This window comes from Gadus chalcogrammus, chromosome 1 (assembly GCF_026213295.1).
Source record: "Gadus chalcogrammus isolate NIFS_2021 chromosome 1, NIFS_Gcha_1.0, whole genome shotgun sequence".
In the NCBI taxonomy this organism is placed as follows: Eukaryota; Metazoa; Chordata; class Actinopteri; order Gadiformes; family Gadidae; genus Gadus; species Gadus chalcogrammus.
In genome coordinates this window covers 13,476,529-13,489,196 of record NC_079412.1, presented here as the reverse complement: position 1 = coordinate 13,489,196, position 12,668 = coordinate 13,476,529, and the positions used below count along the sequence as shown (strand labels likewise).

Genomic DNA, 12,668 nt, shown 5'->3' with positions numbered 1-12,668 from the left:
GTTCTTTCCCAAGTAAAGTAAGTGAAATCGCCCATCTCTGCCCTCACTCTCCAGCCGGCCAATCGGCGATCAATTATTCACGCTGTTCCAATGAGAAGCGCGGTTGGTGTGGAGTGAAGCGATGGGCGGTGTCGTCTTACCTCGCCCCTGTTACGCAGTGATGACTCTACCCCCCCGAACCCCGTTCGTTTTGCGAAAGCGAAGCTGCCGCTGTAAACCCTCACAATGGCGCCATCGGTCTTTGAGTGGCATGTCATTGGACACGCCTCTCTCTGTTGTTTATATGTGAAAACGGCTGTGGAGTGTGTGATCGATGCAGCCGTGGGTCAATTGATCGAGCTAATGCGTCCTGCCCGGGGTGACCCCCTCGCGCTGGGACTATTGGCGGGTACTGGAAAAAGGGCCACACGGGGGTTGGTTATTTATCGGTGTGATGGATTACACCACCACAGAGTGACTCCATGTGTTAATGACATGGCTGTCCTCTGCACCCTCCTTCAACATGTTGCCCGTCCCCTTCAAGTCAAAGCTGCCCTTCTCCCCATCGTCACCCTCATTGTTCTCTTACTAATCCACCCTTTCTCTCTCTCTCCCTCTCTCTCTCTCTCTCTCTCGCTCTCGCTCTCCCTCTCCCTCTCTCTCTCTCTCTCTCTCTCTCCCTCTCTCTCCCTTTCCCTCTCCTACCTCTACCTCTCTCATCCCTTGTCAAACAGAGCGCACAGCATGTGTCCACACACACACACACACACACACACACACACACACACAATCACACACTCACTCACTCACACACACACAGCTACATACACAGCTACACACACAGACACACACACAGACAGGCACACAGACAGACACACACTAAGCTACACACTAAGCTACACAGACAGACACACAGACAGACACAACAACACCAATGCTAGGTTTTGTTTTTGGCTGCAGTCCCCTAAAAACTAGGTTATTCTCGCCTCCATTGTGCTGCAGTGAGCTGAGTGCAGCAGTGGAAGTGGAGGGAACTAGTTGGCCTGAAAGCAAAGCCCCGGTCGGGGCGGGACAGCATAAACAGGGCTGCTGCAGAGAGTGCTAATGCACGCTATAAACAGCAGGGAACATTAGGGCTAACCATATATCACATTTGTATCGACATTTTGTTTTGCTGCAATTCTTCACACAGTTATTGCGAGGGGTGATTCGTGGAAGTAGGAACAGGGGCATCTGAGGAGACATGTTTTTTGGTGCGTGTTCATGTCGAATGAATGAGTGAATCATTAAATGTGAGGGAATGATATTCAGTGAAACAGAAGAATATATCAGAGTGGGTTTGTGTGATTGATAGGGTGGCAGTGCACTGAGCGTTCAGTAGGCATGGGGCTGGAACATAGATCATATGTATCGCCACATACAAACAAGTGAAAAGGCACTAGAGTGTCTGCATTATTTAGTCCATGCTTTGTACTCTGTGATGCCATTGATTTTTATGAGGTGAGTCGTGATTGAATGCGTTCTGCACTGTTCAGAGGTGTGCTCACACAAACACACACACACACAAACACCAACACACACACACACACACACACAGAAACGCACAGATGTACACACACACAAACATACATGCAGATACACACCCACACACGGACACTGTAGGACGCACACACAAACACATTTAGGTACTGTTATTACTGTGCAGTGTGTGTATCTCATCGTGAGTCAATGTGACACAGTGAACACACACATGCACTCACACAATTGCATGCACAAATGCACACACACATCGAAGCAAACACAGACATACTCACACACACACACACACACACACACACACACACACACACACACACACACACACACACACACACACACACACACACACACCCTCTTATTACTGACGAGTAGCTCATAATGGGTCAGTGTGTGGCAGGCATTTCACCATGCCTTTAAATGATCAAATGGCTCATTAGCTAGGTTGGTCACTGAAGATCGCACTGCCTATCTTTCTTTCTCCAACACACACACAGACACACACACACACACACACACACACACACACACACACACACACACACACACACACACACACACACACACACACAGGCACACACACACACACACACACACAGACACACACACACAGACACACACACACACACACACACACACACACACACACACACACACACACACACACACACACACACACACACACACACACACACACACACACACACACACACACACACACACACAACCCCCACGACCACCAGGGCCGGAGCAGGACTGAGACCGGGGAGTGATGAGAGGCAGGCAGCGCTGTGCGTGGAAGTAGTGTTTAAGTTTGAGGGACCCTGGCAGAGATGAGCGGATAAGTGGAAGGGAAGCTTCATACTGAGTGGGAGGAATCCCGCCTGGCCCGTGGGCGTCACAGCCTCACGTAGCCTCACAACCATCCATTATTCATCCGCTATCATCAGCTTTATAAACAGCTTAACAACCTTCAAAATTATCCCTAAAAAGACGCTGCTGGGCTTATATACAGCCGTGAGTTATGTCTATATATATATCTGTATTCATAACATATTTTATAATCCGTATTGTTTCGCCCGCATTGAGAGTGTGTGCCACAGCTTGGTCGTCTTAGTTACAGCGACATCCTGTGGAAGCGTGTGTAATTGATGGTGATGCCATCGAGCTGTGGCTGTGTGATGTAAGCAGTCGATGTGACTGGAGTATGTGTGTGTGTGTGTGTGTGTGTGTGTGTGTGTGTGTGTGTGTGTGTGTGTGTGTGTGTGTGTGTGTGTGTGTGTGTGTGTATGCGTGTGTGTGGTGTGTTGAATGTGTGTGTGTCTGTGTGTGTGTGGGTTTGTGTGTGTATGTTTAGCATTATACCATTGGTGTTTGTTGTGCTTGTATGCTTGATTTAATCAGCAAAGGGAGTCCATAATGAGATTTCCCTCTCTGAGATTGTGTTGGCTATGCTACAAACCCATTCTAAAGTCTGGACGTAAAGACAGCTAGGCCGCGTCCAGCCAACCAGAAATGTAATTGCATTAGTCCAGATAAATGTACATTGTATTAACAATCTCTCCTCACTCATTTCCCTGCAGTCTGAAATAGGCTTTGGAAAACTGGAAACGTACATCAAACTGGACAAATTAGGAGAAGTAAGATTCATCGCTTTTGCTGCAAATCCTTACACTGAACTGATGCATACAGTTGTACTCACACACATGTTGCTCTCTCTCTCTCTCTCTCTCTCTCTCTCTCTCTCTCTCTCTCTCTCTCTCTCTCTCTCTCTCTCTCTCTCTCTCTCTCTCTCTCTCTCTCAGGGGACCTACGCCACCGTGTTCAAAGGGCGGAGCAAGTTAACAGACAACCTGGTGGCGCTGAAAGAGATCCGGTTGGAGCACGAGGAGGGGGCGCCCTGCACGGCCATCCGTGAAGGTACTGGGAATCGAACTCGCGCCTCCCGCCGATGGAAGGGAAACTGACTGGCAATGTGTCCATGATGTTATTTTTGTAAAGTACAAAAGAGAAGACTAATATTGTAGTTTTATCGAATATTTTACGACCAGCATGTGAAATAGAATTACATTTAGTTTGATAATGCTAATGTCCAAGCACACCGTGTCATTATTCTGAATATAATAATTCATAGGTTATGATTTAAGTCTGACATAGTGTGACACAACATGCTGTCCCGGCTTTGTGTTAATCTCTTGCAGGCTTTATATGAGCTTGAGTGCAAATACTGGTGGTACGACTTGCTGAAATGGGGTGGAGATTTCAAAAATCTGCTGTAGTGCAACTGAATTAACAAATATTTGTATATTAAATACCAGATATAAACAGATCTATTTTTTGGTCAGAATGTTGCCAGACGTTTCCGGTCAAGCTTTCTTTACCAACCTAAATTTCAGGGCCAAGAATCTGGGATCTAGTTGAGCAGTTGAGAATTTTGGATGGGTTATTTGTATGTGTACGCATTCGTGTGTGTGCGACCAAGTTGGGGTGTGTGTGAGAGTGAATTTTTGCCTAACAGTGCCTGTCCCCCTCTCTCTCTCTCCCCCCAACACCCCTAGTGTCTCTGTTGAAGGATCTGAAGCACGCCAACATCGTCACTCTGCACGACATCATCCACACTGACAAGTGCCTGACGCTGGTGTTTGAGTACCTGGTGAGTGACCGGGGTGTCAGTAATATCCCAGTGCATGGCCGCCTTGTCTGCTCTTGCATGTCTGGGGGGCGGGGGGGGGGGGGGGGGGGGGTGTTCTGTTCAAAGAGGCCCATTAAGAATAACTCAATACACCTTTTATTTGTTGAGGTCCTTTTTTGGTTTTGGGTTATTTTGAGACGAGTGTATATGTACATGATATGTGTTGTTTGTCTTTGTGTCTTTCCCCAGGAGAAGGATTTGAAACAGTACATGGATGACTGCGGTAGCATCATGAGTGTCCACAACGTCAAGGTAGGTCATTCCAGGATGTCTTAAAGTTAAGAGTTTGTTTAAGAACATCTAACAGGCAGCTAAAACATACCTGGACATCTCTGTAGTAAACACTGATCTATTGGAATTTCAATAATGTTAGCAATAAAATAACATCTTATAACTGATATATTCTACAAATAAACAATGCTGGCCAGCCTCTCTCCTTTTTTACAATAATTTGTCTATGAACATTACCTAATCCCTGCACAGCCAGTAAGAGTGGACAGAACCCTGTATTGCGACCTTGAACACTGTTCACTCAAAGAAGTGCTGCTTTTCAAATGTCTCGGAAATCAAAAAGAATAACGAAACCCAAGATGAATGTCCTCCCCGCCTCTGTCCTCTCCCAGCTATTTCTCTTCCAGCTGCTGCGAGGTCTTGCCTACTGCCACAAGAGGAAAGTCCTCCACAGAGACCTCAAGCCTCAGAATCTGCTCATCAACGAAAAAGGAGAGCTCAAACTAGCTGACTTTGGTAAATCCCCCACCTTTGCACGCCATCGCACCATCCAACGTTGGAGTGTAAATAGGTCGAGTCTTTCATCAATTGTTGTGTTTTTTCGGTCAAGGTTTGGCCAGGGCCAAGTCAGTCCCTACCAAGACGTACTCTAACGAAGTGGTGACATTATGGTACCGGCCCCCAGACGTGCTGCTGGGCTCCACTGAGTACTCTACACCCATTGACATGTGGTGGGTTACACACACACACACACACACACACACACACACACACACACACACACACACACACACGTTCCTGCGTCTTGCCTGTAGCCGCTCTTTCATTCGTCCACGTCTAATGCACCCGCCCGGAGCTTCCCTTTATAGTTCCCTTCTAATGAATTTATCCCGCTGTGCACACTTCTACACACAAATGTAGAGTTTAGCCCCAGCCCATCTCTTCCATTCCACAACAAGCTCTGCTTTGCCTTGGGATGCAGCTGTGCTTTATACTCTGGTTGCAACCATCGCTGTTAGGTTGGAGGTAGAGTCATTTTTCACTGTTGCTTTGCTGCCCTACTGGTCCCATGGGCCCTCGTGTGCCACCTTGCTTGGAAATGGGCATTCTTTTCCCTTGCCTCCGTCCATGTGTGTGTGTTTGTGTGTTTGTGTGTGGGTGGGTGTGAGTGGAAAACTGGTCCGGACTGGTTGCTAAGCCGAGCTGGAGGCTTGACAGATCATCGCATGACTCTCTGTGTGAGAGGGGGAGTGGAGCTCCACCCACACCGCATTAAACCCGTGCCAATGGTGTTACATCACTGCTCTGGAGTAACATGTATTTACCATGGCAGAACAATGCGTCAATCCAGAATGAGATGGCTCATAGATTTCAGAAGATCCCCCTTGCCCAAGTAAATGCCATGGGAATTAGTTGTTGATTTGAGAGGAGGAGGGGGGAAAACATGTCCCCAGTGCACAACCTTGAACGCAAACATGAGCACCGACACAGCATTCCCGTTTTTGTATCCACATCAACCTATAAAAGCGGCACACACAAACACCATCAAACTGGGCAGCGGTGGCTAGGAAGCAAACAGTGGGTAGCTGGTTCCATCCCGGCACCTCGTAGCCGAGTGAACGAGGCGTGCACCTGAGCCAGATGCCTTCCCCTGGCTGCTCCCGGCGAGCTTGCATGGCACACACCTCCACACACCTGAGCGTGCGCGCGCGTGTGTGTGTGTGTGAGTGGGCGATCGCGAGGCTCGCATTGTGAAGCGCTCTGAGTGGCCGCGGGTCAGAGAAGCGTCGTCGGTCTAATGTGTGATTCGCGTGGCTCAGAGGCTGCGCTGTGTGCTGGCGGGTGAGTCAGGGTTCACAGTGAATCAGGGCTCTGTGTTTTCTGTGCTCAGGGGCGTGGGCTGCATCTTCTACGAGATGGTCACAGGCCGGCCGCTGTTCCCCGGTTCCACAGTGGAGGACGAGCTGCACCTCATATTCCGCATCCTGGGTGAGCCACAGCGGTGCAACGAGTGGGACATCCGCGCACGCTAGTGTGTTTCTCTGTGCGTGTGTTTGGGTGCTGAGGGAACTTACGGTTTTCTTTGCTCCCAGGTACGCCCACGGAGGAGACCTGGCCCGGCTGCACCAACAGCGAAGAGTTCAAGACCTACAACTTCCCCAAGTACAACGCAGAGCCCTTGGTCAACCACGCACCCAGGTGTGTGTCTGTGTCTGTGTCTGTGTCTGTGTCTGTGTCTGTGTCTGTGTGCTTGTGTGTGCAGGTATGTCTGCTTATGTGACATGCATGCACCTGTATAGATTGGAACTGAATAGCCGGAGAGACTATGACGACAGGAAATACAGGATTGATTTTCAATAAGAGCTGCAGCATATCCGCAATTATTTTGATGGGCCAGAACATTACACCATTTAATAGAGCCTGGATCGAGCATTAGACTCTCCTGAAATCCAATTCTCTGTCTCTCTCTCTCTCTCTTACTCTCACTCTCCATCTTATCCCATCTCTCTCTCTCTGGCTCTCTCGCCATATCTTTCTCACCGTCCTCTCTCAATCTCTCTCTCTCGCTCTCTCTCTCTCAATCTCTCTCTCTCTCTCTCTCTCTCTCTCTCTCTCTCTCTCTCTCTCTCTCTCTCTCTCTCTCTCTCTCTCTCCCTCTCTGTCACTCTCTCTCGCTTGCCCTATCTCTCTCTTTCTCTTTGCCTCTCTCGCACTCTTGGGTTCTCTCTATGTTATTTGCATTGTATTCGTCTAATCCACTCCCTTTATCCTTTACTCTTCTTTCTTACAGGATAGACAGCGATGGCCATGATTTGCTATCCAAACTCCTGCAGGTACGACGCAACAGCACAGATGAGCAGAGAATAATGAATAATACATTCATATTTCCTATTCCTATTCAGACATTGTGTAACCTCGCTGGCACCTTTTTTGTTTGTCTGTTTTGTCTGTTGCTTTCGGTCCAGTTTGAGGCCAAGAAGCGTATTTCAGCAGAAGATGCCCTCCGGGTGCCTTACTTCAAGAGTCTTGGAGAGCAGGTTCAGTCACTAGTTGATAGTGAGTACACAGTGCTTATGCACACACGCTCTCTCACCCACAGGCACAAACATAAACACACATAAACATGCACACGTATCTATTAATCATCTGTATTTCTTCCTCGCACCTACATATTTATTGTATGGTTCACTGTCCTCCGCAATTGATGCCATTTGGGTTCTGATTCTAATCTCTTATGTTTCAGCTGCCTCACTCTTCTCAATAAAAGAAATTCAGCTCCATAAAGACCCAGGCAAGAGGTCTGCTGTTTACCCAGAATCAGGTGAGCGTTCAGGAACAAGACTAGACTAGGACTAGAAGATTTAAACAATGTCTGTAACAGGATACACTCACTCTCTGTTCTTTTTGGCTCTCTCTGTCTGGCCATCACACATTAAACCCAATCTGTAGGGGTTTTGCTTGCAGACTCGTCATAGTCTGGAGGCACTCTTCATCTTCAAAGGTTGAACAGGAAGAAGGTGGAGAAAGAAAGGGCTCATATCTATAATTCATGTAATGATGTTAGGCACAGAGTGAATTATGACTTTCTGCCGCAATGGGCCGGAAGTTCGATCTCTAGAGGCAGAAAGACAGTCCGTCGAGTGAGCAATGCACAAGTTTTGAACTTGTGCAGGTCAAAACTGCATTGTTAGAACATGTTTGCTGAATACACCCAACTAGGTGAGCGTGGTCACACACACACACACACACACTGTTTTCCAGTAAATCACAGACCCACTCAAATCCCAAATCAACCTCACCATGAGCTCCCAACCCTCGAACACGACATGATTAGACGCAATGCTATGATGCATGGTTATTTGTGCAATATCATGCAGAGGAGGAGAAAGAACAAAGCTTTTGATTGTGAACACCCACCTGGTAATGTAAGAAAGGTACTTTGCCAAGTGCTATCCTACTTGTTTGGCACCATTCCGTACAATTGTTCTCCACGTGTTCGTACATTCTGAAGAGGTGTTTGTCTCATGCCAGCCGGGCAAATGTTCATGTACAGGTCATACTCACTGTGCATTCTCAACTTCCTCGTCTCAGATTATTTATCTGTACCACTTAGTGTGTGTTTGTCTCTTTTTCTCTGTCATCTCTCAACTGTCTTTATCCCCCCAAATCCTTTCTATTTCTCTTCTCTGACGTCATCTCTACAACACATTGAACCCCAACCCCTCCAATTCCTCAATAACCCGCCCCCTTCCCCCATTCCCCCTCCAAAAAAAGCAATGGCACATAAGATAGGCTCCGCCCCCTCGCAGTACTTCCAGCGAGAAGCAGCCAATCCCAGGGCTCAGAGTCAGGCTCTCGCCTCCCCTTCCACAGGCTGATTGGCCAGAGTCCATCTGGTAAATACGCTCTCTTCATTCTCTACCCGATTCCACCTCTCCTGTTTCTACTTCTCCTCCTTCCTGCTGTCTTGTTTCTTCTCTCATTGCCGGTATGTGCACTTGGCTTTATTCATTTATTATTTTCTAATGTGCATTCCTCACATCTACCTCCTCCCCACACTGCCAGAGTAAACATCACCCTATTAACGTACCCCCCCGCGCCCCCACATCCCCCTCCCCCAGTACTGTTGGCCGTCATTCCTTTTTTGTTATGTTATGGCTCGTGGGAATAATCCCATTCAACTGCATTGTACAGTTTGTTTTTGTTCGACTGTCCCCCCTGTCTGTCGTGTTGCTGCTGTTTTTTTCTGCTGTGCATCCACAACCCTTTGTCTCGGTTCTCACTAGCTTAAATTTTAGTTTCTCTCAGCAAACCCGTTTTTTTTTCCTTTACTAAGGTATGAAAGGCGGCTAACACCTTCACCAGGAAAACAACATAGTGCTCTTTATTAGAAATGGACTACTGGGGATTCTGATTGTTTTTCTGTTATCTGCAGTCCTGTTCAGGTTTCTCCAGCGGGAGTTGTAACCGTTATGTTGAGTCTGTAAGTGTGCGTCCACTTTTGGTGTGATGCTGTGTGTGTTTGTGTGTGTTTTTCATTTGTTTAATTTTCATGAGTGGTGTTGCTGCTGAATAGTTTTGAGTGTTACAGGTTCCGGTAAGTATGTTTTGGGTGAAGAATATCATTTGGGGCGTGGTTGCATGATGTGATATGCTATATTTCTATGCTAATTGCTCTGTTTTTGTGTTGTTTGCCTTGGGTAAATCAGTGTGTAGGGGTGTATCTGGGTCATTCTTAACTTTACCAATTATTAGCGTCATTTGAATTAAACATTTTTTCACTCCTATTTCCTTTTTAACTATTTTTTCCTCTGTCCTACCATCCCTTTACTCTCTCTCTCTCTCTCTCTCTCTCTCCTACTCTCTCTCTCTCTCTCTCTCTCTCTCTCTCTCCCTCTCTCTCTCTCTCTCTCTCTCTCTCTCTCTCTCGCTCTCTCTCTCTCTCTCTCCTACTCTCTCTCTCTCTCTCTCTCTCTCTCTCTCTCTCTCCTACTCTCTCTCTCTCTCTCTCTCTCTCTCTCTCTCTCTCTCTCTCTCTCTCTCTCTCTCTCTCTCTCCTACTCTCTCTCTCTCTCTCTCTCTCTCTCTCTCTCTCTCTCTCTCTCTCTCTCTCTCTCCTACTCTCTCTCTCTCTCTCTCTCTCTCTCTCTCTCTCTCTCTCTCTCTCTCTCTCTCTCTGTCTCTCTCTCCCAGCCCAGGGGAAGAGTAGAAGGCAGAGTGTGTTGTTTTAGTGTCGGAGGGGTCCAGTGAAGGTGTGGAGGCAGGGAGGTCCGGTCTCAGACACGCGCTCACTGACCCCCACCGCACAAACTAAACAAACGGAGAGTCACACACTCTCGCCAGGGACGTGCCGTAGGAGGCAACAATGATGACAACAACAATGACAACAACATAAACAACAACAACACCACATCACCACAAACAAACAAAAAAAATACCTGAAGAAGAAACCAGAACTATAAAAGAAACTGTCAACTACGCCCGAAACGAGATTGAGAAACTGCGACCTTAAACTTGATAGAAGATAAATAAAGTAACTCCCCACTACAGAGAGAGAGAGAGAGGGAGAGAAAGAAGAGAGCATGAAGATGGGCAGGGGAGAAAAAAAGAGAGCAAGAGGATTCTCATTGCTGCTGCTGTTACGACAGCTGCCCAGGGGAGGGCAGTGTGTACGACGTGGACTTAAACAAAACCTTGCTGTATCAGTGAGAAAGAGGGGAAACCTAGCCCTTGGAAGGGATGGCGGACACACTTAAAAAAGAGCATGAGAGAGAATGCAACCGTCTTTCTCTCCTTTGGTCTTTTTATTTGGGGTCGGCTGAACTGTTGTACATAAAGAGAAGGAGTTTTAGAACTCTGCTTTTTTGTTTTATAAATATCAGCCTGAATCCCAAACTCTAAAGACGTCACCTTATACATGCAGCCCTTATAACTATTTGCCTTTTCCAATAGAAAACATCTGACAGACAGGCACACTTGCCCCCTCTCCTTCTTACTTTCGACTCTCTTGTCTCTCACACACACACACACACACACACACACACACACACACACACACACACACACACACACACACACACACACACACATACATGCTCTCACACACATGCAAACACACATCCACACACACACACACACACACACACACACACACACACACACACACACACACACACACACACACACACACACACACACACACACACACACACACACACACACGCACACACTAATAACTAAGAACATTTGATTTACTTGAACATTATCACGTTTATGATTGGAGTTTACCATGATAACCTTTAGCACCTTATTGGCCAGTAGTGGTTACGCTCAGCCAGCTGTCACTCAGTAGGATGCAGAGAACTCACCAGAAATGTATATAGAAACACTAAACTAGCCATGTGTAAAAATGAGGCAGGAGTATGTCCTTTCAATAATGGAATTGGCTGATAACCATTGGTCTCACTATTTGGCATGTCATCGTTACATGTTAGAATAAAAGTTTGCGATCTGATTCAGTGTGCTAGTAAGTCAATCATAACGGAAACAGGGATTAAGAAAATAGATCAATGTAAAAAAAGTTGAAGTGTACAATTACGTGCTCATTCTCAGACCCTCGTTCCTCTACTGCCTTTACTATGAAGGTTGTTTTGACTTGTCGTGTTCTGTAGCATCGATGTTCAACTGTTCTCTTTGCACCCGATTTTACCTCTTTACTGACAAACCCTTTGTCAGTTACCTTCTCCCACCTACTCCATATTTGTATTCTTTTACTTTTTTAATCTGTATATATAGACACACAACCATGATATTTACTTTTAAGTAATAAGTCGGAAGCAACAATGTCCCTGGAGGTTATTCTCATTCTCACTTGTGTTCCCATGTAAAAAAACTACAAACAGCTGGTGAACTGCTGTGAGCGTGTTGCACATTCCTTGAGCTCAGGATTATGGGTAGTGTAGTGTTGGTAGATGCGGTGAGGTACAGCAGCTCTTGTAAGTAAAGTCTGGTTAAGTCCCTTTTTGCAACTCGAGAGCAGACTGACTGTATGTAAGTATTACCTATGATTATGATAAATAAAAGAAACAACTCTAAAGTAATTTCATCAAGTCACTGCTTAGGACTTAATAGTGTTGCTGTTCATACACCTTGCCGTTCCTTCCTCTTTTTTAAATCCCTTCAAGCATGTTGGCATAACAAAAAATATGTTTTACTGGCGGTATGGGAAATGGCCCCTTCTTTACATTGAAGTTTAAGCGAAAGGTCAGAGAATGGTTACTATTGATTTGGACGTAATGCAGAATCAAAACTACCCTACAACAAGCACTTTACCATTCTGGATGACAGTTCAAATGAGCTATGATGGCCAGATAAAAGCCTGTGCTGTAGCCCTACAGTACTTAGACAGTGAAGACAGTAAAACTCTGCAGTCTAAAGCCAGCCCTAAGACTGCAGTCTTGGAAGCCTTTCTCACAGCTTGTGAAGGGAACGTGAACACACAAAGTAAGCCTATTTACTCTTGCATCCCTAAATCAGGAGAAACCGGCACATTGTGTATAGATTAAACCATTCCCTCTTTCTTCTTCTAAAGACTGTCCATTGAGTTCTTAGAAAAGTTCTCACCTAACCCTGATTCAACTTGTAATTGTTTATTGAGTTGAAATTTCCCTAAACTGAAATCAAGCTCGATGAAAAAGAAAAAGCTGTCTTAGCCTCATGCTGTCATCCT

General features: G+C 46.3%; 1 protein-coding gene across 4 annotated transcripts in view; it reads left to right on the top strand.

The window, feature by feature from the left end:
* LOC130382639 (cyclin-dependent kinase 17-like) overlaps positions 1-11,024 on the top strand; it is a 21,781-nt gene extending 10,757 nt beyond the window's left edge. The window contains exons 4-17 of one of the 4 annotated variants that reach the window (XR_008895605.1): positions 3,099-3,155; positions 3,321-3,435; positions 4,074-4,168; positions 4,397-4,459; positions 4,831-4,954; positions 5,049-5,169; positions 6,330-6,427; positions 6,532-6,637; positions 7,230-7,272; positions 7,405-7,495; positions 7,683-7,760; positions 8,714-8,835; positions 9,375-9,422; positions 10,133-10,155. Coding sequence is in view for 3 of the 4 variants with exons in the window: in XM_056590507.1 (XP_056446482.1) it covers positions 3,099-3,155; positions 3,321-3,435; positions 4,074-4,168; positions 4,397-4,459; positions 4,831-4,954; positions 5,049-5,169; positions 6,330-6,427; positions 6,532-6,637; positions 7,230-7,272; positions 7,405-7,495; positions 7,683-7,760; positions 8,714-8,817 (1,095 nt within the window). In the remaining variant the exon portion in view is untranslated. Of the gene's footprint in view, positions 1-3,098; positions 3,156-3,320; positions 3,436-4,073; positions 4,169-4,396; positions 4,460-4,830; positions 4,955-5,048; positions 5,170-6,329; positions 6,428-6,531; positions 6,638-7,229; positions 7,273-7,404; positions 7,496-7,682; positions 7,761-8,713; positions 8,836-9,374; positions 9,423-10,132 lie in introns of all 4 variants that reach the window. The other 3 variants (XM_056590522.1, XM_056590507.1, XM_056590514.1) reach the window with 3 other exon arrangements.
* Positions 11,025-12,668: the final 1,644 nt, after the last annotated feature.